Raw genomic sequence first — 22,382 nt, forward strand, 5'->3', positions numbered from 1 at the left:
CATCATAAGGGACAGATGTGAGCAACATTTCATTGTAGTTTGCATAAAGTTGCCATGATTTGGAGTTGACTCGGCAGCAACTGGCAAGAACCTGGGTCTTTATGGAATCCTTTTCCCTGAGCAAGATAAACATCTTCTGTGAGAGAAGATTGCTGCTTTTACCATTGTCTTTGTCTAGAAATGTGACTTCTAAGACAAAATATGTAACATCCTGTCCATAGAACAGTGTATATGTGGAACATTCCCACTATTACAGAAAGTCCTGTGGACTCTCATGACAAGTGCTTTAATTATGCATGTTATATAGTAAGCAGTATTGAGTGACACAAACTGTTAAATTTCAACCATAAGCCAAAAGGCAGTTTATGTTCATCCAATAGAACCTCAGGAAAAAAAACAAAAAAATACCTGGTAGTCTACTTCCAAAGGGTCATAGACTTGAAAAAACCATGAAGCACAATTCTACTCTTACGCAGATGCGGTCAGCATGAGTCAAAATCAACCCAACTCAATAGATAAAGATAAAAGACTATAGTAATTTAAGGCTCCACTAGCAAGCATTTTCAGATGTTTGTATTGGGGATATAGAAAAGGTCACAGTAAGACTGGCAACTAGCAAAATGTACAGTACTTGATGCAAAACAAATTAGGAAAATTTGAGCTGGCAAGCACTGTGGAGCCTAGTCCACACCCCCCTTCATTTAACAAATAAAAAATCATTTTGTAGACTGAATGTAGTATAAATATACAAAATATTTTAATGATAAACAATTTCCAAAGATGAAAGCGAAGTGTATAGATTAAATGGCAGCTAATTAGAGAGGACCAAACATGAAGGAAGGAGCTGGGTCCATTTTATAAAGATGTATCACTAAAATAATTGCTCAGACCACAAATGAAAGAAAATTTCCTCTCAAAGAAATTTTTTCTTCCAATTATATGTAACTTCCTGGAAGCAAGTACCAAACCGAGGCTATTTTATTGGGAGTAAACAGAATGAAAAATTGTTCAATGTAGTAGCCGCTGGCTACATGTAGCAGCTGTAGATCATTAGAAATAAGACTAGTTTTTGACAGAGAAATGGAATTTTAAATTTTACCCAGCTTTAATTAATTTAAATAGCAATATGTGGCTAGTGGTTACTCATTGTGTCTCAGAGAGCACAGTTACAGTGTATCAGCTGAGTCAAACTCATTCAGAAAACAACCGTGTTTTAGGCCAGGCTACGCCTTTACACAGAAGGGATGTTTGGCCCCTGAAGTCCACAGAACTCCTTTGTGGTAAACAAATGTTACAACTTACAGGGACTTCCTTATTCTCTGTATGGGACCTTGTTGGTTAGATAGATGCCTACCTATGTTTTTATGATATACTCCTCTACAACTTGATTCTTGCTTAAAGAGATTGTCATTTTCAGAAGTATTACAAATTAATGCAAACACCGTGAAGACATGGGAAATTTTCTCTTTTTATTCACTTATCCCCAGCTACTTTACAGTGCTTAAATCATTATAGATGTGTAATATGTATTTTGAATGAGTGAATGTGATTTAAGATTTATTTAAAGCCCAAAACAACACAAATGCAACTTGAATATTTATTAACCAAGTGATAATTACAATAATTATTTGATACTTATATTTGTTTTCTTTTTTAGAAAACTTTTCATTGTGAATTAGATGAAGGTTTATGAAACAAATATTGGTTAACAATTCATCCACTTTTTAAAAATTAAAAGAAGAATGATTTTATTTGCGGGCTCTTACAGCTCTTATAACAATCCACATCAATAGTATCAAGTATATTTGTATGTTTGCAACATATGTTGCCATCATTGTTTTCTAGACATTTACTTTCTATTGAGCACTTGGTATCAGCGTTGTCCCGCCCCCCCTCCTTGATATCTTACACAGATTGCTGTCTCCCTTCCCCCACGGTTTCTGCTATGATCTTTGCTGTCCGTTTCCCCTTCTTGCCCTCTTCTCCACACACCTTCCCTCTACCCTTCTGGGATCGCTACTCCCATTCCTGTTCCTAGAATCCTAGACTCTTATCTGTACCTGTGCACATGTTCTGGTCTAACCCGCAGTGAAAGGCAGTACTGGTGTCATGATAGTGGGGGGTGAGGAAGCCTCAAGGAACCAGAGGGATATGCAATGTCACTTATCATACTTGCTCTGTTTCTATTTCTCTTCGTTTCCTAGCTCTTCCTACCTTTAGAACTTTGTCCTTAGCCAAATGATATCCTTTTATTATCAAATGGTTGATTATTCTAAGGCATGCATTCCTCCCTACTGTTACTATTTACCTTATAGACTTGCCTATTTGGCTGATAATTGAGCCATGTGGGTGAGTTCAGTTCCAGGCTCAAGACAAAGGGCCATAATCTTGGGGTTTCACTACTTGCTATCCAACCAATAAGGCTGGCTTTTCTCTATAATTTTGAATTTTGTTCCACTTCTTTCTTCCACTACATCTGGGACTGTTAAGCGTGACCCCTTTCAGAGCAGTCAGTAGAGGTAGCTCGTTCTTCTGGTCTCAGGGTTGTGGAAGGTGAAGTTTGCACAGTTCACCAGGCTTTGGAACTAATGTGGCTATGCTGTGTTGTTTTTCTTCCCTCTTTGCTTTGGATGCGAGGGACAGATAGTTGCACCTTAGATGATAGCACAGTGTGGACGATAGTATGCCAGTTTGGTGCCCATTAAGATTATAGTTCTGAGCCCCTAGCCTTAGCAACTTGTGTCTAAGGATGTTTCAGAACTTTGCCCCATTTATGGTTGTAATATATTCATGGTGAGTTGGCCCTTCTAACTGTAATTTCTTATGGGATGTATTATGATTCTGGACTCCATGTGGTGTCATAGTGGCTACACATTGAGCCTGCTAAGCACAAAGAGAGCAGTTCAAAACTGCTAGCTGCTCTTGAGAAGCATGAGCCTTTCTATCCCCACGAACAATTGCGGTCTTAGAAATCCACACGGGCAGTGCTATCCTGCTGTATAGGGTTGCCATGAATGAGAATTGACCTGAGGGCAGTGACCTTGGTTTTGGGTTTGGATCTCTACTACACTATGGTTTGGGGAGCCCTGGGAGCATAGTGGTTACAAGTTGGGCAGTGCCAGCAGTTTGAAACCACCAGCCTTTCCTCCGCAGAAAGGTGAGACCTTCTTAGCCTGTTAAGAGTTCCAGTCTCAGAATCTCAAGGGCAGTTCTGCCCCGTCCTGCAAGGTCTCTGTGAGCTGGCATAGACTGGATGGCAGGGAGGTTTTTTCTAAAAATTAAACTAAGGGACAAGAGAGGATGTGGACCAAGTCACACCCTTTTCTTTTGGAACATCTTTAAATGCTACCATCTTACAAGGTGTGAAAGAAGCCCCATGCTTGATTTCCTTGGGGACATCTCTGATAGTACTTTACTAGACCCTAGCCTTTGGATGGGGTCTATATGATGCTATCGTGGTGCACTTTTTATATACATCATTATCTGGAAGGGACCCTACTCTAGTTCCTGACTGAGCTTTGGTAAAAGATGACTAGCTGTGACTTTAGTACGTTGTTGGCTTCTGGTTCTGGACCCAGCATTTGGCTTGTCTCTTGGGACTAACAGCACTAGCACCATGTGAGGACATTTCCTTGAAGTTTAGAGTTTGTGTGGGATGTTGGAGCTAATCGCAGAACCCAGCGACACGAGAGAATATACTCAAGGGAGTAATGGGAGGAACATGGAGCAGAATAGCATCTTGGAAGAGTTGGTAATTAAGGGCATCTTTAATATCTAATTCCATGACTAGTATTAATTCTTCTAAAAGAAATTAATACCACACATGGATTTATCTACAGTATAAGTACATATGTAGAAAAAACCTTTGTCAAATCCATGTATATTCCTAAGTATAGCCCTGTTCTGCCTCTCACACCAATTGCTGTTACTGTTACTGTAAGGTTGTGTATATATTAGTATGTACTGATTTTGCTTTTACTTCTTGTAATGCTACCACTGTCTTTGTCTTGATCATTTTTTGTTGGCCTCCCTTTTGTTGTATATTATCTTCCCCTTTCTGCAGGTTTGCCCTCTCAGTGTTTACCTTCTAGGTCCATATTCAAGTTATTTTAATTTTTTAAAAACAATAATTTATTGGGGGCTCTTACAGCTCTTCTCTCCATCCATCCATCCATCCATCCATCCATCCATCCATCCATCCATCCATCCATCCATCCATCCATCCATCCATTGTGTCAAGCCCCTTTGTACATATGTTGCCATCATCATTTTCAAAAAATTTTTTTACTTGAACCCTTTTATCAGTTCATTCACCCCCTGCCCCATGATCCCTTGGTAATTTATAAATTATTGGGGGTTTTCCCATGTCTTACACCGACCACTCTCTCCCTCCACCGACTTTTCTGTTGTCAGTGTAATATGTTGATCATTGTGATCGTTTCATATTCAAGTTATTAATGGATGCTTTTAGCTATGTCTTCCTATTGAGTTCTGCAACATTAGCAAATGAAGGCGCCGAAAGCTTTATTCAGTCCGTCTCATCTGGTTGACCCTACATTGAGGAGAGAGCTCTTCCCTTATTGTGAGTGCCTCTCAACCTGAGGGGCTCACTCTCATTCACTGGCTCCTTCAGAAGTTCCTTCTATCTTTTCTTAGTTTGAAGCCCTGCTTGAAACCTTTACACCACGGTTGACCTTCCTGGTACTTGAAATACCAGTGCGATAGTTTTCATCGCCATTGTAACAACACACAAGCTGATGCAGTATGACAAATTGACAAGAGGAATGCTTAACTGGACCAATAGATAAGATCTTGTAAATGGGGAAAAGATATAAGTTTTCAAGGATTTCATTTTAGTTGGATCCAATGTATGGCCTGTTATGAAGAATGTTCCATATACACTGGAAAGGCATGTATATTCAATTGCTGTGGGGTTGTAGGTTCTGTGTATGTCTGAGGTCAAGGTAGTTGCTTGTATTGTTTAATTTTTCTCTTTCTTCACTAAACTATTTTCAGTTGTTTTTTCCTTTATTTCAAATGGTGTATTAAGGTTTCCTACTATTATTGTGGAGTTACCCATTTCTCTTTTTTAATTCTGTTAGTGTTTGGTTGCTTTTGTTTTCTTTAGAGAACCAAAATCATTAACGTGTTGAAACACAAGGATGTTACTTTTGAGCATTACGGTGTGTCTGACCTAAGCCTTCTATGTATGAGAAAGTTGAACATCGAATGAGGAAGATCAGAGAAGAATTGATACATTTGAATTATTGAGCTGGTGAGGAATATTGATAGGACTAGTAACTGCAAAAGAACAATCAAACCCATCTTGGAGTATAGCCAGCACGATCTTTAGATGCAAGGATGGAAAGACTATGTCTCATGGACTTTTGACATGTTATCAGGAGAGACCAATCCCTAGAAAAGGTAATCATGCTTAGTAGAGGGACAGTAAAAAGAGGAAGACCCTTGACAAAATGGATTGCAATGAAGGGCTCAGCCATCACAGCTGTGAGGCTGGCACCAGGCTCCGGTGTTGTGTTGCACACAGTGGCACTGTGAGTTGGAAATGACTCACTGGCACCCAACAACAGTGCTTGTTTTTTTAGTTATTTTGTGGCTTTCATTCTATGTGTAAATATTTGTCAATGGCTATGTGTTCTTGTTTAATAGACTCTTTAATCATATTAACATCCTTAATTGGTTGATTGGTTTTTATTTTAAAGTATGTTTTATCAGAAATTAATATTATCCCCCCTGCTCTTTTTTATTGCCATTTGCTTGATACATTTGCCCATATTTTGTTTTTAGCCTATGTGTCTCTTATAGCTTGCATATTGATTTTTTTAATCCAATTTGTTATTTTTTCCCTTTGACTGATACATTTAGTCCATTTGAATTCTATCTCATTATTGATAATCATGCATTTACTGCAGTTATGTTGTTTTGCGTGTTTTTCTGTAATGCTGCTGGTTCCTTTGTTCCACATAATTTTCTTTATTAACTTTTTCCCTTAGTTCTTTGGTTGCTTTTGTTCTATTGTTTATTAAATCTTTTATGATTTTGATAAGAATTATTTGTATTTCTTTAAGGTTACCCAGCAATTTATTATTTTCTTTCAAAGTTCAAAACATTAGGTTCTGTCTTTAAACAACTTTGTTTTCATGTCATATTGGAAAAGCTTTACCCAAACTACTTTTTCTCTCTTTTTACTTTGTAGATGTAACCACTTATAAATGGTTATCATTGGTTTTATATTTTCAGTCTTATTAATTTATCTTCCTTTGGCTACTTCTTTCTATATCTTTTGTCTTTATTTGCTTCTGGGTGATGCTGTCACTTGTGTTAATCCATGTTGTCTGCAATTGTTTGGTTTCTACCTGAAGGTCTCAATTTTCTATTTCTAATAAGGTTAAACTGAAACCAAACTCGCTGCCATTCGGTAGATTCAGACTTAGAGTGAACCTTTAGGATAGAGTAGAACTGGCCCTTTGATTTTCTGAGACTGTCTTTTTTTTTTTTTTTAACAGTTTTATGAGCACTTCATCCACATGTCATGCAATTCAATATTTCAATCATATGAAAAAGAGCTGTACAATTATCACCACATTTAATTCTGGAACACATTCTTTCTTGTACACTCTTATTCATGTAATTTTTTCTAATTGTGGAAAAATATAGAAAAAATATTCTCCAATTCTGCAACTTGTACATGTATAGTTCAATTGATTATACTCTTCATGTTGCACAATATTATTGATATGCTTTTGAAAATGATTCCGTGACCATTAACATAAACTTGATGTCCCCTAAGCAACAACTCTTTCTCTTTAGCTCATGGTAACCATTGGTCAAGAGCCTATAAATCTTCAGAGAAATAGAAAACCTTTAGTAAAGTTGGTTTGAGTTTTTACAAATTCCTTTATTTCCTATTTATTTGGAAATGCCTTTTGGGGCAAATTGGAGGGACAGTTTTGCTGGGTATAGAGTCTTGGTTGGCTTTTTTCTTCCAGAGTTTTGTCATTTTGTTATCTTCTTGGCTGCTTGCATGCATAATTTCTGCCGAGAAATCAAAGATCAATCTTAAAAGTTCTCCTTTTAAGGTAAGCTTTCACGTGAACAGAGTTGCTTCCAGGATACTTTCATTCTTTCTATTTTTTGCAAGTTTTATTATGACACGTTGTAGTAAGTTTCTTTTAGTGTGCATCTTGATTGTTGAAACTCTGTAATGGATATCTTCTTAATGTTTCATGACATTAGGGAAGCTCTCTTCCAATACATCTTCAACAGTTTTGTCAGAATTTTTTTTTCTTTCTTGTTTTGGAATTCCAATCACAGGTAAACTATTGCTTGTGATGGCATTTCACATTTTTAATTTAATTCATTTCTTTTACTTCTGCTGTTTTGTTTTTTTCTCTAACGATTCTTCTAGCAGCTTAATTGTCAGCATTTCTTTTTGTGTTTTAGTATGGCATCTAATTTTTATTAGTTTTGCTAGTTTGATTAACTAGTGGTGTTTTCCTGAATTCTTCTAGCACGTTCTCTTTTTAAAAATTTAATTTTTTACATATTCTTTTTATTTGTTGAAGATATTTAAGTTTTCCTTTAACTGTCTGCCAGATGTTTTCATGCTATTTCTTCCTTAGAAAGGATTTCTGGCTCTTTATTTTTGGTTACTTTTTGAGAACCGGACCTTGCTTATTCATGCGCACCAGGGTTGCTGTTGCTTCTGAGACATTTTGATGTTTTTGTATTTAATCGGTGATTGTACATTACTTTGTTTATCTACCTCTTTTTACTTGTTTCGATACAGCTGAGTATATCATGTGGATGTGCTACGTTGACAGGTTTTAGGTGTTACAACTTGTTTTCTAGTGTGGGTATAAAGGCTAGATTGCTGTGCCATTCCTTTTGTGTAGAACAGCTGAATGCAGGTTTGGCTTATTTACCCTCTGCCAATGACCACCTGGTGTAGGAGCAAGTGATTTCTCTAGTGGATGTGGCTCTGTGGCATGATAGCGGTTTTCTGCAGCATGTGTTGGGAAGGAAAGGACACCTCCCCTCCCACCATAAAATAAATGTAAACGTTTAGAACAAAGAAAAAGGCAATAGGAAACACTAGCAGGAAACAAAGTCATAAAACTAGTGAGGACATAAAAAGAATAGTAAACAAATGTTTAAAAGTGCAAAAGAAAAGAAAGTACAAAAAAAAAGAAAGTAAAGAGTCAGAGGGAAGGAAAGGGGAAGGAAAGCAAAGCAAAAATAAAAATGTGGATGCGGGTGTTAAGAGGAGTTGGAAACTGAGAGTGTGGTGGCAATCAGGGCTCCTCCGTGGCAAGATAACTGGTCGTGGACAGAGAAGGTGACTGACCTCTATCACCCGGGCCCCAGAAGGAGTTCCTGCTGACCCAGTGGATGCCTGAGAGAAGCCCTTATATGACCTTGATTGATGCTTCCCTGAGGAGGTTGAGTGAATATGCCTCTACACCGGGGTGCTGTGCATCCAGGGCCAATCTTTGAGGGTGGTCCTCCATCCTATGACAGAGAAGGTGTTGTATTGGTGTTGGTATCACTTTCCCCTGGATTGGTGGAGGTAGACACCGGCTGTATTGCTTGTCACTGGGGGGCGGGGAGATAAACAAGGATGAGGTATGATTCTGGTTGCCAACCACTAGCTGTGGTACTGGGTGCGTGGAGCTGGTTTGTCTGGTTGTTGCCCTGGTTGGAATGCTGCTTGCAAACGTTCAGAATGGCCACACTGTGCCAGACCAGCTGACAGTGAACGATTTTGTATGTCCTCGGTTGCCGTTTTTGTTTAGGCTCTTGGCCTCATCAATATTTGCTCCACTTCCTCAGCCTTTCCTTTGGCACTCCAAAGGTTTCAGGATTATCATTCACTTGGTCTTTCAAGCCTTTGCTTAGAGGGTTTGGGTAGCTCTCTGCACAATCCACCATTTCTTCTAGAAATCCTTCGTTTCTTCTTTTTAGTAATCTGAGACTTTTAAATACTCTGCCAGAAATCTTTTGTTTCTTATTTTTAATAATCTGTGTTACCCAGTATATGTGCTCACTTTTACTTAAAATGCAGGCAATCTTGTTAAGCTGTCTTCTAAGTGTAAAGTACTAGAGGGTTTCAAAAAGTTAATGTAAAAATGGTATTAAAAGGTATGGCAGTTTTTCCAGGAGCTTTTTGAAGCCCATTTGTACGTAAAGATTTTTGAAGACTTAAAATAGTCACAGCTGATGAGTTATATATAAGCCAGCTCCTTTTTATTAGTTATATTTTGAAATGATATTTTGGCTCTAATCAGTTAAATACAACTATTGTTGGTATATTTACAGTGGTGACTTTGGCAAAGTAGACATTCAAATGGTCTTGGTCAAAAGAAAAAAGGACCAAAATAAATTAATTAGGTTAGCTCAAATCACAGTTATGAACTTTGCTCCCAGGTAGATTGCTGATATAGTTGTCTGCTGTCAGAAACGAGGTAGAGAGTACTGATGGCTGTCTGAGCAAGAATGGGCACTAACGACAAACCCAAGCCAAACCCCAGCTCATTTGACTGGTTGGTTACTAGGGTGTGGTGTGCTTCCTTGATAGCACACTATACAGGCTACTGTCTGATAGCACTTCTAATGCCACCTGGAAACGGACCTTCAGTGAAGAGGACTGGGGAACTGGAGGGGAAAGGAGCAAAATGTAAGGGTCAGATACTGTTCCTCGTAATGATCACTCCTCATGCCTGCACATAACACTCCTCCACCACCACCCCTTCCACACCTCCCTTTCTACTCGGTCTAAGGATGATAAAGAAATGAAAGAAACCCCTTTGCTATTAGGCTGGCTGTGCTGTGCTGCTGGACTCATTTTGCATCTGGCAGAAGTGTCATTGATGGATGGTGCTGTTCCCTCTCTGGGCTCCTTTCTCTTCAGACCTGGGTGGGGGCCTGATCCAGTCCACAGTATTTCCTTCTGTGTTATTAGTGGACCCTGAAAGATGAAACCCTTATCCTAGCCAACAAGACTATCAGGATTTAACATAGACACCACTTTCTTCAAGCGAAAAAGATTGTTTTCGTAACTGGTTAGTACAGGAGGCTTTAAGGTTTAAGCTATTATCAAGTCTATTCCAGTATTTCTTGAAAGATACAGTGTGTCTTGGATAAATGATTACTGACTGTGTTGACTTTTGGAAGTAAATTCAATTCATGCATATTTGTTGTATTTGGCACTGGAGATTGCTCTTCTTTGTTATGGGTTTTAAAATAATTGTGGAGCAAGACAATACATTTCAAATAAAACTATATCCACGCTCACCTTAGTTTCACCAGTTTGACCTCTGATTTTTGAGAAACTGGATCAGAAAATTCATGGCGGTTGGCAGCTGAGCGTGAGACCTTTGGCTCGAGTTGACAGCGGTCCCGGGAAGACTGCAGACCCGCAGACCCTCTGAGGAAATATGTCTGTAGTTCTGCCAGGGAGCAGAAGTGCTGGTTACATGTTTTGTAAGCTAAATCCTCCCTGTGTTAGGAATATGTTAGAATAGAGCAGGTAGAGATAGGATTATTTTTTCTACTCCAATGGTGCACTCACCAGCAGTGCTGGCTTCCGTATCGTTAGCTCACATGTGTGGCTCAAGACTTGGCTTCTGAGGCCATGCATACCACCACTCCTGCAATTTATCAGCATATACCTTTCCCCCGACCCCCAGTAGGCCAATATAACAATGTTTATAAAAGAGGAGTGTGTGTGTGTGTGTGGGGGGGAGGTTAAATAGTGAAGATGATTGAGATGTGAGGTATTTTCCTTATGTAAATTAATTCTCATTAGGCTGTTGATTCAAGTGACACTCAATAAAATGTTTCCTTGTTTGACTTTTTAGTTATTTTTCTGAGATACAAATGGGCTGGTCACTACTGGAATAAAATATGATGCATAGATGCTCTGCCATGGGCTGTGAATACTGGTTCTCCTCACCTGCTCAAGTCATGCCTTCTTTCATTAAGTCATCTGAGGACATTGTGGGTTTTTTGACTTAAATTTTTGTAGAGTAAGTTTCAGTTTTGACTATTTCTTAGGCATTTTTTTTTTGTTCTTTACTGAGAATAGTTATCCTGTACCAAATTTCCATCTAGCTGAAGTTGCTTCTGATTGATCAGCAGGATCCTGTTCCATCACTAGAGCCCAGCGTGTTGCCGGTGGACAGTGCACCTGACAACTGGGCACCATGGGACCCAGAATAAGAACTCAGTGGCCCCATGCCATGTATGGGCTCAATCTGCTGGTAGGCTGGTCACTTTTTAGAACGAGAACTTTCATGTAGTTACTTTCTGAGTATTGTACGCTCCTGATATTAACACCTAATGAAATGGAATTAATGGGACTGTTCTCCAGCTTGGTTTTTCAACAGCATTTGACCATGGTTTCTATAGACGCCTCGTGGTCTACGGTGGCTTTAGACATCTAACTTGTATGAAATGGCGGATTTTGATATTTGTATAATCCTCTTGTCAGTTTAACTAAATTGAACCCTCTCTGATGCCGCTTCTCATCTGATCACACTGCTCGGGGGAATCAGGTTACGGAGGACGTGCTGTTGGAAACCAAAGCATTTCCAGGGTTTTAGTTCAGCAGATGGGCTGCTTGGCTATATTCATACATCTGCTTGCCTGCTGTGGCAGCTGCTGCTGCTTCACGTTGTGTTCTTTTGTTCTGCTCTATCCAAGAATGGAATGCTAGGAAGTGTAGTGAATGGATTAATTTAAGGTTAAGGTTAGTGTTTTGCTTGCTTTCTAAGTAGTCGATCATAATAATGCTTCTGGTAGAAACCAGTGAGTTTCTCTTAAAAGTGAACTTGATTTATAAAATACTGCTCAGCAAAGGACTTAGATTAGTATTGCTTGATGGGTAGCAAATTCACATTTGTAAAATGTTCATTGTTTTTCTTAATTACTCGTTCCTAATTCTCTGTTTTCTTCCTTTCTCCTCCCCACCTTCCCCTCTCTTCTAGGACTTATCCAGACTTTGCCTGACACCGCTGGGTCCAAGAGCATTAAGTAAATATGGAATGACATGACGATTAGTTAAGGATTATAAGCTTTGAGGACAGACACCTCAGTGAAGTGAAGCACAGAAAATCTCCCTGGCTGACGTTTGCAGGAGCCGTGTGTTGGAAGAAGATGGCAGATCCAGGAATGATGAGTCTTTTTGGGGAGGATGGGAATATTTTCAGTGAGGGCCTTGAAAGCCTTGGAGAGTGTGGGTACCCTGAAAATCCGATCAATCCCATGGGCCAACAGATGCCAATAGACCAAGGCTTTTCCTCTCTACAGTCGTCCCTTCATCATCCCCCCACTAATCAAAATCAAACCAAGTTGACCCATTTTGATCACTATAATCAGTATGAACAACAAAAGATGCATCTAATGGATCAGCCGAACAGAATGATGAGTAGTGCCCCTGGGAATGGACTCGGGTCTCCTCACTCGCAGTATCACACCCCCCCTATTCCTCAAGTCCCGCACAGTGGCAGTGGTGGCGGCCAGATGGGTGTCTACCCTGGCTTGCAGAATGAAAGGCATGGGCAATCTTTTGTGGACAGTGGCTCTATGTGGGGACCACGGGCTGTTCAGGTACCGGACCAGATACGAGCCCCCTACCAGCAGCAGCAGCCACCCCCGCCGCCGCCACAGCAGCAGCAGCAGCAGCCACCGCCACCACCACCTCCACCCCAGGCAGCTCCGTCAGGCCCTTCAACTCAGGGCCACCCTCCACACTTGCAGCAGATGGGGAGCTATCTGGCACGTGGGGACTTCTCGATGCAGCAGCATAGTCAGCCGCAGCAGAGGATGAGCCAGTTTTCCCAAGGCCAAGAGGGCCTTAATCAGGGAAACCATTTTATTGCCACCTCAGGACCTGGCCACTTGTCCCATGTGCCCCAGCAGAGCCCCAGCATGGCGCCCTCCCTGCGACACTCAGTGCAACAGTTTCATCACCACCCCCCTACTGCTCTCCATGGAGAATCTGTTGCCCACAGTCCCAGGTTCTCCCCTAATCCTCCTCAACAAGGGACTGTTAGGCCACAAACCCTTAACTTTAGCTCTCGGAACCAGACGGTCCCCTCACCTACTGTAATCAACTCAGGGCAGTATTCTCGATATCCTTACAATAACCTAAATCAGGGATTAGTTAACAATACAGGGATGAATCAAAATTTAGGCCTTACGAATAATACTCCACTAAATCAGTCCGTACCAAGATACCCCAATGCTGTAGGATTTCCATCAAACAGTGGTCAAGGACTAATGCACCAGCAGCCCATCCACCCCAGCGGCTCACTTAACCAAATGAACACACAAGCTATGCATCCTTCACAGCCTCAGGGAACTTATGCCTCTCCGCCTCCCATGTCACCCATGAAAGCAATGAGTAACCCAGCAGGCACGCCGCCTCCACAAGTCAGGCCTGGAAGTGCCGGGATGCCCCTGGAAGTTGGCAGTTATCCAAATATATCCCACCCTCAGCCATCTCACCAGCCCCCTGGGGCCATGGGAATCGGACAGAGGAATATGGGCCCCAGAAACCTGCAGCAGTCTCATCCATTTATGGGCATGTCCTCAGCTCCGAGGGAGTTAACCGGGCACATGAGACCAAATGGTTGTCCTGGTATTGCCCTTGCTGACCCACAAGCAATACAGGAGCGGTTGCTCCCTGGCCAGCAGCCGCCCTTCCAGCAGCTGCCAGGCTGCCCTCCGATGCAGCCCCACCCAGGAGTGCACCACCAGTCTTCACCCCCACCACACCCTCATCACCAGCCGTGGGCACAGATCCACCCCTCCCCCCAGAACACACCGCAGAAAGTGCCTGTGCATCAGGTAAGCAGAGTTGCATCCTGCTTGTATGTAAATATGCCATTCAGTGTACTTAATTTATTGAATATCATTTTCCTTAATTTTTTTTCTCTTGTTGTACTTCATCTCTGTTCACAGGTTGCTCTGTCCTGCTGGTAGGGAAATAATAAGAGATTCAAAGTTTATCAGGCAAACATTTTCCTTTTCTTTCTTCTCACTCTCTGTTTTAAAAATACACCTAAAGGTGGTTTCCAAGCAAGTTTTTTTTGGCTAGTGGTACACTGTCCTCTTTTATAATATGCTTTTTTCTTGGGAGCTGCAAATTTTGCCCTTCTATAATATTTATTATGCCAACTGTTAGATGCTAGTGTAAATTGAGAGTGCAAACCGTAGAAAATCACAGTAAACAATACTCCAAAGTATGTGCTTCAAAGAGATTTGGATACACAACACTGACGTAGGAATTTTCCTTAATTTTGATAAAATGTTATTTTTGTTATCCTGTAGAATTTATTAAAAAACCAGATTTAAGCTTTGGTATTGTATTAATTTCCTATAACTGCTATAACAAAATATCACAAAATAGGTGGCTTTTATGAACAGAAATTTATTCTTTCATGGTTCTAGAGGTGAGAAGTCTAACTTTCCCCAAACCATGTTCTCTTTAAAGGCTGTAGGGAAGACCCCCCCTTTTTTCCCCCCTTTCAGCTTCTGGACAGACTCACTCACCCACGCAACCTATAGGTAAGGCAGAACACCTGCCATGGTGGGTTTCTGATGCTGTAAGTACCTCTTTACAGGCGTGTAGGAAGCTTTATCTTTCTCCCATGGAGTGGAGTGGCTTGTGGTTTCAAACTGCCCACCTTGTGGATAGCAGTCCAACTGTAACCTGTAACCCACTCTACCAATAGGGCGCCTTCAGCTTCTGGTTAAAGAAATAAACGAAAACCAAACTCACTGCTCTTGAATTGTTTCTGAGTCCTAGGGACCCTATAGGACAGGGTGGAAATGCCCTGTGGTTTTCCAAGACCTAATTGTTTACGGGAGTAGGAAGCCTGGTCTTTGTTCCTACAGAGCAGCTGGTGCTTCTGAACTAATGACCTTGCAGATAGCACCCAAACATGTAACTACTCTGCCACCAGGGGTCCAGGTAACCCCAGGTTATTGTTCACCAAACTCTGCCTGTGCATGGCTGTTACTTTTCCTGTCTGTTAGTCCCATAAACACATCTTTCAGGTTATAGTCGGCACTACTTTAATATGCCCTCAGCCCAACCAAGACATATGCAAAGCTCATTTTTCCGATAAGGTCATATTCAGGTTTTTAAGACTTCCCTTTTGCGGAGGGGGTATAATTAATCCTATAATAGGCATTTTCAAAGACACCTTTCCTTCTAAATCTTGTTTTTCATGCTAGGCCAGGTGAAAAGTACATTATTAACTATGTGTCAGGGACCTGCTGGCCCAGTGGGTTAAGCAGTAGAGTATTAATTGAGATCAGTGGTGTGAACGCAGTCGTTGCTCTGAAGGAGAAGGTGATGAGGCTGCTTCCGTGGGCATTTACAGACTCATATCTAGGTTTGAATTTTGGATTATCGACTCCCTGCAACCACGGGTTCAAACGTAAGCATCTTTGTGAGGATGGTGCAGGGATGGGGTGGCGGCTCAGTCTGTCACTAGGCGTTGGACCTCTCAACAGCAGTAACAACTCTGAATGCTCTTCGGAAGTACATACTGATCATCTATTACGGGAACTTGGATTTTGGATGGCCCCATTCATGATTTTAGAGGTGAAAACAAAATACTTGTTGTTCATGCGCTTGTGATCACTATCGGGACATAGAACTATTATGTGAAAATGTACATCATAGGGAAAAACGATGCGCAATTACGTGATGATTGTCAGAGCGAGGAAAGCCCTCTGGCTTAGCTTCCTTGGGGAATGTAGGGAAAGCAAACCAAGGAGGTTGCAGGTGGAGGATAGCTTATCAAACAAGAGCACGTGATGTAGAGTTTTCACAAGAGGGGTGGGGAGAAGAGGTTTGAAGTGTAGGACCAAACTGTAGGAATTTTATGTGTGTTTTAAGGAATTTAGACTTTCCTGGCGAGGAGAATGGTATTTATTAGGCAGTATGCAGAATGGATGGGGAGCCAGAAGGCCTTTATTCAGGCCAGAGATGAGAGTTTGAACCAGGGCTGGGGTCTTGGGAACAAAGGGCCTGAGGGCAGTGTGAATGGAAAAGGATTTGATCAGGAAGTAGTCATTCTGGGTTTCTGTGGTTTTTATGACAGTGACTTGGAGACTTCATGTTGGACACATTTTGGGAGTGTTGAACAGGGGCCTCTTCAGGCCGGAGCAAATGGAGGGAGGGCTTCCTGTGAAACGGTATGAAAAAGCTCCAAGGGCAGTGTATACCACTCTGCTTTTTACCTCTTCTGCCACCTGCATCCTCTGAGATGTTACTTGCTGCCAGGGATCTTATCTGCCACATTCAAATGGGAAGGAGCCCAAGCATCATCAAAGGTACTCTGACAGGGCCCTGGGCCAAAATAAGGACCACAGGAAGGGCCAAGTTAAAACAGCTAAAATACATTTAATTTGTTTTTGTTTATTTAAACATGGAGACAAAACAACCATAGTGCTGACTTTAAACAGACCTGAGTGGCTGCTATAGCCAGGGTGATTTAGTTTCCAGCAACTAATTCTTTTATTCACTGTTTTGTTGTTTTTAATCATTTTATTGGGGGCTCATACACCTCTTATTATAATCCATACATGCATCCATTGTATGTCAAGCACATTGGTACATTTGTTGCCCTCTTTATTCTCAAAGCATTTGTTTTCTACTTGAACCCTTGGTATCAGCTCCTCATTTTTTCCCCTCTCTCATTGCTCTACCCTCCCTCATGAACCCTTGATAATTTATAAATTATTATTATTTTGTCATGTCTTAAACTGTATGATGTCTCTCTTCACCCATTTTCCTGTTGTTCATCCCCCAGGAAGGAGATTATATGTCGATCCTTGTAATCGGTTCCCCTTTTCTACCCCACCTTCCCTCCATTCTCCTGGTATCGCCACTTTCAGCACTGGTCCTGAAGGGATCATCTGTCCTGGATTCCCTGCATTTCCGGTTCCTATCTGTACCAGTGTACATCCTCTGGACTAGCTGGATTTGTAAGGTAGAATTGCAATCATGATATTGTGGGGGGTTGGCAGGTGGAGGAAGCATTTAAGAACCATCGTTGCTACACTGCACCCTGACTGGCTCATCTCCTTCCTGTGACCCTTCTGTAAGGGGATGTCCAGTTGTCTACAGATGCCTTTGTGTTCCCAATCTGCACTCCCCCTCATTTACAATGATAGGATTTTTTGTTCTTTGATGCCTGATACCTAATCTGTTTGACACCTCGTGATCACAGAGGCTGGTGTGCTTCTTCCATCTGGGCTTTGTTGCTTTTGAGCTAGATGGCCGCTTGTTTACCTTCAAGCCTTTCAGACCCCAGATGCTTTGTCTTTGAGAGCTGGGCACCTTCACCTTTCTTCACCATATTTGCTTATGCACCCATTTATCTTCAGTGATTCTGTTGGGAAGAAGAGCATCATGGAATGCCAATTTAATAAAAGAAAGTGTTCTTGCTTTGAGGGAGTACTTGAGTGGAGGCCCAATGTCCATCTGCTACCTTAATACTAAACCTATAAATATTTGCAAGTAGATCTATTTCCCCATCATCATATATAAATATATTTATATATGTATATGCCTGTATTTAGACCTCTCTCTATAAATGCCCTTTGCTTCCTAGTTCTTTCTTCTATTTCCTTTTACTTTCCTCTTGTCCCACTATCACGCTTAGCCTTCATTTGGGTTTCAGTAATTTCTCTGGGTTACATTGCCCTTGATCAATGCCTACCAGGTCTCTCACCCTCCTTGCCACTGATTTTGGATCACTTGTTGTTCCCTTGTCCCTGGGTTGGGCAACCCACCACATTTTCCCCATCTCCCTCTCTCCCTCTGGAAACATCGGTCCAGTTGTTTTCTCCTCCAGACTATTGATCCAGCCTGTCTTATCTAGATAGACCTGCAGAGATAATCACTGTTATTTTTTACACAAGAAGAGTTGCTCCCCTGTCTTACTAGACCATTTCTTCCTTGCCTGAGAGTTGGAGGCTAATGGGTGCAAATTTGAAGGAGACTTTGATTCTTTGGGAGAAAGATGAGACTTTCTACTCTCGTAAAAAGTTACTCAGAAACCCACAGGGACAGTTGCTATGAATCAGGATTAACTTAATGGCCGGGAGTTTGTTTGTTTTTAACCTGCCCTGTGATTCCTGCATGAGAATTGCTTATCTCCGCCTAACTGTTCTGAGTTTTAAGAGTACAGCGTTTAAAATAGGCATTTCTGGTGATTAATTTTGCTTATGCTCTTTGCTTTTTAATTTCTGAGAACCGTTTCAGTTTTAGAAGTGCTCAGTTTTGAAAATACATTGAGAGGTGGTTAATGTCTTGGGAATAATATAAAGCTTAAAGTCTTTGGAGTTTGAATCATAACCATTGGAACTTCGATGATTGTGGGAATTTCTGTTTAGCATCTCAGAACCTGAGATTTTTTGTCAGTAAAACAGAAAATTTTTCTTACCTTGTTGAGATTAACTGGGATAATATAAGGGTGCTTCAAAAATTTTGTCATCAAATGGAATTAAAGTGAATGGGGTTTCACTTGAATTTTTTGAAGCCCTTCTGTTCCATTTAAGTAGCCCTGATGGTGTGGTCGGTTAACTGGACTGCTAACTGCAAAGTCAGTGGTTTGAACCCACCAGCTGCTCTGAGGGACAAAGGTGAGGCTATCTACTAAAGATTTAGTCTTGGAAACCCAAAAGGGCAGTTTTGGTTCTGTCCTGTAGGATATATATGAGTTGAAACTGACTCACTGACAGTAGATTTCTATACCAGGTACTTAGTATCATGTCCCACTGAGGGTAGATAAATATGTTATGATCTCTTGTAATGGAAACTTGCTTTATAATTATACAATTTTACATGCAGATCTCATGTAAATATTTTGAGATCTAACCTTAGTTTTGAAATACTAAATCTAATTTTTGCAACTGTTTCTCTTGTAGCACATTCTATGCTATCAAACTTAACGGATTAAGATTTTGCTTTAGAACTAAGATTATGTAATATTTTATGTTTAGTAGAATGGTGGTTCATGCTGAGCGAAGGGAAGGTACCACATTGTGTTGAAATATTGATGTCCTTTGCATAATAACGAGCACATCCATGATAGGATTACTGTCTTGTCTTCTTAATTATTTCCCTTTAAAAAAAATAAGCATTTTTCAAAGTATTTCATGTATTCTGAATTTATATTTTAAAACATTATACATCATTTAAGACTCTTTAAAGAGAATTTTAACTTTATTTACTTAAAATCATTAGGGGCTCATACAACTCTCATCACAGTCCATACATACATCAATTGTGTAAAGCACATTTGTACATTCATTGCCAGCATCATTCTCAAAACATTTGCTCTCCACTTAAGCCCCTGGCATCAGCTCCTCATTTCCCCCCCTTCCTCCCTGCTTCTGATGTCTCCCTTCACCCACTTTTCTGTTGTCCATCCCCAAGAGAGGAGATTATTTGTAGATCCTTGCAATCAGTTCCCCCTTTCCACCCCACCCTCCCTCAACTCTCCCGGTATCACCACTCTTACCACTGGTCTTGAAGGGTCATCCACCCTGGATTTCCTGTGTTTCTAGTCCCTATCTGTACCAGTGTACATCCTCTGTTCTAGCCAGATTTGTAAGGTAGAATTGGGATCATGATAGTCAGGGGGAAGAAGCATTAAAGAACTAGAGGAAAGTTGTATGTTTCACCATTGCTACACTGCATCCTTACTAGTTCATCTCCTCCCTGCAACTCTTCTGTAAGGGGATTTCCAGTTGTCTACAGATGGGCTTTGGGTCCCCAGTCCAGACTCCCCCTCATTCACAATGATATGAATTTTTGTTCTGATGCTGCCTGATACCTGATCCCTTTGATACCTTGTGATCTCACAGGCTGCTGTGCTTCTTCCATGTGGGCTTTGTTGCTTCTGAGCTAGATGGCTGCTTAAATACCTTCAAGCCTTTAAGACCCCAGATCCTATATCTTTTGGTAGCCGGGCACCATCAGCTTTCTTCACCACATTTGCTTATGCACCGAGAATTTTAACTATATCGCAGAGTCAACAAAGCAAAATGTTAGGACAAAAATCTCCAAATTCATCAATAAAAACACAAAAAAATCGAACATGTAGCTCTGTGGACATGTTCTTTACTGGAAGTTATAGAGTAGCTTTATTATTTGTGGAGATTGATAGAATATCAATCTCTAACTTTCGATTCTTTTTAATAGCTGATTAGTGTAGTCATTTCCAGACTTTTTTATTTCAGACCCTTTTACACTCTTAAAAAGAAGAACTAAAGAGAGCTTTTGTTTGTGGTTTTTATAACAGACTTCATAGAATTCCTGGCAACAATGCAATGAAGGATAATGGGAATTGTTCAAGTAATGAACCTGATAGCCAGGGATGGCAAGATTTTGTCTCAAGTACTTTGAACATGTCAGAGGAGAGATCAGTCCTTAGAGAAAGATATCATGCATGGTAAAGTAATTGTTATTGTTGTTAGCTGTCGTCGAGTCAGCTCTGACCCATCGCAACCGTGTGCACAATTCCTGTGCCTTCCTCATAGTTGCTTCTATGTCTGAGCCCACTGATGCTGTCACTGGCTCAGTGCACCTCATTGAGGGCCTTCCTCTTTTTCATAGCCCTTCCCCCGTACCACACATGATGTCCTTCGCCAGGGACTGGTCTCCCTGACAATACGTTCAAAATATGTAAGACAAAGTCTTGCCATCCTTGAATCCAAGGAGCACTCTGGTCTTACTTCTTCCAACATGGATCATTTTCAACATTCCTCTCTAGCACCACAATTGTAATGCATCGATGCTTCTGGGGTTTTCCTTATTAAGTGTCCAACTTTCACATGCATAGGATGCAATGGAGAATACCATGACTTAGGTCTGCTGTACCTTAGTCTTCCAAGTAATATCCTTGCTAGTCAATTCTAAGAAGTCTTATGCAGCAGATTTGCATATGCAATATGTCATGATCGATTGCTGCTTTCATGAGCATTGATTGTGGATCCAAGTAAGACAAAATTCTTGACAGCTTCAACCTTTTCTCCATTTATCATGATGTTACCTATTCGTCTCATTGTGAGGATTTGTGGTCATCCTTATTGAGTTGTAATCCATAGAGAAGGCTATCATCCTTGATCTTCATCAGCAAGTGCTTCAAGTCCCCTCTTTCATGCAAGTGAGTGTGTGTCAGGCTGTGAATAACCACAGGCTGTTAAGAAACCTTTCTTCAATCCTGAATATAGAATCATTATGAAGTAGAGACAGTGATAGAAACCTTTTATTAAAGGGCCACTAAGATTACAGGAAGGAGCCCTAGGGATACAGTTGTTAAGCATTATTTTTCTAACCCAGCGAAGCACATGCATTTTCAGCATGTGTCCTTTTCCCATGTGATCTCAAATAGCCTAGCTTTTATTTTGTGGATAAATAGTGTTTTCTGGGTCTTTTGTAATAAGAATTCAAGGTTTTCTCTCTCTTTTTTTAGTGTTAGCTTTGAAAGCTTAGCTTTTAGGTCTTCATGTGGTTATGTACCAAGTATAGTAAATAGATTTTCTTAACTCTTCAACAGACACATCTAGATAATTGTATTTTTACCATGTGTCTTGGTTGCTTTCATTCAGCTACATTAAAGAAAATAGTGATTGAGTGCCTGCCCTGTGCTAAGCAGTCCATTAGGGTCAGAGATTGGTGGCGTGGTGTAAGGTGGGCAGAGAGATAACACCTTCACTGAATTAGAATGGGGGATTTTAGTATTCTGGCCACCATTTCTTTGTGTAGACTAGTGCTTTCTATTGGAAATATAATGATAACTGAAAATATGAACTATATGTGTTATTTTAAAATTAATAGGAGCCACATTTAAAAAAATGAGTAAACTTTGAAAATCAATTGTAACTTTTCCATGCAATTGCTATAAATAATTTTTATATTTTTTTTCTTTTTTAATTTTTATATTTTTACATAAGCATTTGAGATGTGTGTCTCTTGGATTTTAGACTGATAATATTTCATGAGCTCTGTAGTCATATGTGACCATATGAAATAGCACAGTGGTGGATTCAAACAAAACAAAACAAGAAAGCCAGTTGCTCTTCAGATGACTGTTGACTTGCAGTATGGCGTCAGAGTGGAATGACGTTTCCCAGGATGTTTAGTGGCTGGACTTGGGGGATCAGATCACAGACTCTTCTTCTGAGGTACCTCTGGGTATACCCAGTCTTCCACCCTTTTGGTTAACAAGTGTGTCAGGCTTGGTTGACTGGAGAAACGAACCCATTGATAATCATGTACATATTTGAAAGCTTAAATCAGGAAGTAGGTGTCTATCAAGAAAGCATGTGGA

At 40.7% G+C, this 22,382-nt stretch overlaps 1 protein-coding gene across 3 annotated transcripts in view; it reads left to right on the forward strand.

The window, feature by feature from the left end:
- Window positions 1-22,382, forward strand: part of CHD7 (chromodomain helicase DNA binding protein 7) — a 274,681-nt gene that overhangs the window by 75,161 nt on the left and 177,138 nt on the right. For all 3 annotated transcript variants that reach the window (XM_075549703.1, XM_075549705.1, XM_075549704.1), the window contains exon 2: window positions 12,009-13,872. In XM_075549703.1, coding sequence (XP_075405818.1) covers window positions 12,178-13,872 — 1,695 coding nt within the window. In that variant the 5' untranslated portion in view covers window positions 12,009-12,177. The remainder of the gene's footprint in view (window positions 1-12,008; window positions 13,873-22,382) is intronic.

Source organism: Tenrec ecaudatus, chromosome 5 (assembly GCF_050624435.1).
Source record: "Tenrec ecaudatus isolate mTenEca1 chromosome 5, mTenEca1.hap1, whole genome shotgun sequence".
NCBI classification, from domain to species: Eukaryota; Metazoa; Chordata; class Mammalia; order Afrosoricida; family Tenrecidae; genus Tenrec; species Tenrec ecaudatus.